The sequence below is a fragment of the Sinocyclocheilus rhinocerous genome, unplaced genomic scaffold, assembly GCF_001515625.1.
Source record: "Sinocyclocheilus rhinocerous isolate Xijiao unplaced genomic scaffold, SAMN03320098_v1.1 scaffold3004, whole genome shotgun sequence".
Lineage (NCBI taxonomy): Eukaryota > Metazoa > Chordata > Actinopteri > Cypriniformes > Cyprinidae > Sinocyclocheilus > Sinocyclocheilus rhinocerous.
The window spans coordinates 66,979-69,796 of record NW_015645532.1 but is presented as its reverse complement, the minus strand read 5'-3'; the positions used below and the strand labels follow the sequence as shown (position 1 = coordinate 69,796).

The 2,818-nt window shown below is 34.3% G+C and overlaps 1 protein-coding gene across 1 annotated transcript in view; it reads left to right on the top strand.

The window, feature by feature from the left end:
- Window positions 1-1,496: 1,496 nt before the first annotated feature.
- LOC107706109 (EGF-containing fibulin-like extracellular matrix protein 1) overlaps window positions 1,497-2,818 on the top strand; it is a 23,863-nt gene continuing 22,541 nt past the window's right edge. The window contains exons 1-2 of the mRNA XM_016509692.1: window positions 1,497-1,569; window positions 2,423-2,515. Coding sequence (XP_016365178.1) covers window positions 2,429-2,515 — 87 coding nt within the window. The 5' untranslated portion in view covers window positions 1,497-1,569; window positions 2,423-2,428. The remainder of the gene's footprint in view (window positions 1,570-2,422; window positions 2,516-2,818) is intronic.

Sequence of the window (2,818 nt, the reverse complement as noted above, 5' to 3'; positions counted from 1 at the left end):
TTGCGGGAGCAGGCGGCAATGGTCAGAGATTCAGCGGGAGTGGGATTAAGAAAACAGCTGAATCCCGGACATTTTGGGCAATTAAGAAATCCCGGCCGGACGCATTTTTGTAGGTCCAAAAAGAGGACATGTCCGGGGAAAAGAGGACGTATGGTCACCCTAACCATTGATAATAATGAAATTACAACCCAAAAGTTAAAATACCAAACTTTTTTCACTCGATTATCATTAAGACATTCCTCTGCCCTTCATAGACATATGACTCTTTTTATATATTTTTGCTCACATTATTTTGAGATTTTATTGAAAATATAAAAAGCTGCTTCAATTTAAAAGAAAGAAATTAATGAAATCAGTTATTTTATTTTATATATTAAATTCTATATTTAATATATTAAGATTTTTTTTGACAGATATATATGTATCGTGATTATTGGTAAGACATTCATCTTACCTTTATAGACAGACCCTTTTTTATATATTTTTATTAATTAAAAAATATAATAAAACATTTTTTGTAAGAAAAAATGAATTCACAGTTTTAGATTACATATTTTTTATAAGTTAGTATATTTTTATGATACATATTAATGATCTTAGATCATAGTTCGTGATTATTGGTAATAAAAAGACTCTTCCCTTCATAATCATATTTTTTGTTTTTTAATTCATTTTAGATTTTACAAAAAAAATTAAGAAAATCTTAGAAAAACTGTTAAGAAATAAAACTAATAAAAACAAGTTTTATTATACTTATATATATATATATATATATATAATTGTATATTTAATTTATTTTATGATACATGATCATATTTTATGATAACTGATCATAATATATATAATAATATAATTATTATTGACTGGTAAGACATTGGTCAATTTTTTTTATTATTATTAATTTTAGTTTTTACTGAAAATATTAAATGGGTGTCTTGGAAAACAAATTAAGAAACAAAATGAAATCAAGTTGTTTTGTTTTATGTATTAAACTCTATATTTAATTAATAATATTCTATTGCTTTTCCCCCATATACATACAATACATACATACAATTTAATTAATAATATAATAATTAATTAATAGATTTTTATGATAAATACAAATGATCACAGTATTTAAGATCATAACTCTTAATATAAATAAAATCAACAGTTATTTTATATATTAAATGACGCATTTATAATAGATATAGAATAATGTTCATAGTATTTAAGATCATAAATGACTTCTTAGTTATTGGCAAGACTTCCCTTCATAGACCTCAGGTCTCTATCAGTAAATGTGTTGTAGGTCTAAATGTCTAGCAGTAGGTGGAGCCACATTCACTGCCTTTATATTCCAGCGAGAGTGTTGCAGTGAGAAAAAACACCATTTGAAAAGGTTTAAGAGAGAAAAACCTGCCTCGCATAAGAACATGATCGCAGGCTCCTCGTGTGTGAGAGACTCCAGTGCTCCTCAAGCTACAGTGGAATAAATCACACGGGGTAAGATCCTCCACTCACACACACACACACACACACACAATCAGGACTTTGGGGAAGACGGGGACAATCCTGTTTGATAAGGTATATTGTTTATGCAGTTTTGGCATTGCATTATAAATTCTGTGCTCTGTTAATGATTTATGCATCATCTTGCTTGATAACTACAGTATAGTAACAGTTGTGCAACTCATGTAGAACAACTGTACTTTGTTTTACATGTGCATGAAGAATGATTTATCTGGTTACATTGCATAAATATTTCATACTTTTGAATGACAATAGACTTCTGGCATGATTACATGAATAGGAGGTTTTGTTGAACAGAAAACAACCATTTCAACTGGAGGTTGCTGGAGGGCTTTGTCAGATAAATATGGTGTCTAAGTACTAGTTGGTACATGCCTTCAGTTGCACTACTTTTGAAATAGCCATAATAAGCTTGTACTGTAGATTTACGTGTTTTATTTGAACTGGTTCTTTCTGACACAGTCTGGGAGGTTCACAACGAGCTTCCAGAGCAGAGATGTTCATCCTCAGGGGGGAAAAACCCATTAAATTCAATATTACAAGACTCGTCATGAACATTTCCCACAGTGTTGAAATGAGAGTTGCTCTTGGTCTCAAATATGCTGGATATGGTAATTTGCACAAGGACAATGTGATACTTTTAAAAATGTGCCATGGCTTAATTGCTATGATGGACTGGGTGAGCGGGCACAGTTTGGACACTGTTGTTTTGTGCTGCAATGTGTTGGACTCTGCCAAGTGTCTGCAGAACCGAGCCAGGGTCAACAGCGGTTTCATTCAAACCAAACAATGTGATCTTTGCAACGCGGATGAAATGTAATTGGGGTTTAGGTGGAACTGGTGCAGATGCACGTGGGCTCAGTGATGACTTGTGAAAGCGCGAGCGTCTGTTTTCTCTGGGCTGCAGGTCACTATGTTGGGGATCAGCTTGTGTTTGAGTGTCGCCGTCCACTTCGCCGTGTCTCAGGAAACCGAAGCTCAGGAGCCTGTCACATATACGGCAAGTACAGCACAACACGCCACAGCCGCTTAAGGGTGCTGCTTTGTGTTGTGTTTGCTTTATGCATAATTAAATTGGTTTTCTATAATCTAATCTTTAGACAGACAGTTAGACAGACAGATATTGGACAGGTGGATGGATGGATGGTTAGTTGGATGGATGGATGATGGTTGGATGGATGATGGATGGATGGATGGATGGATGGACGGATGGATGGATGGATAGATGTATGGATGGATGGATGGACGGACGGACGCATGGACGGACAGACGAACGGATGGATGGATGGATGGATGGATGGAT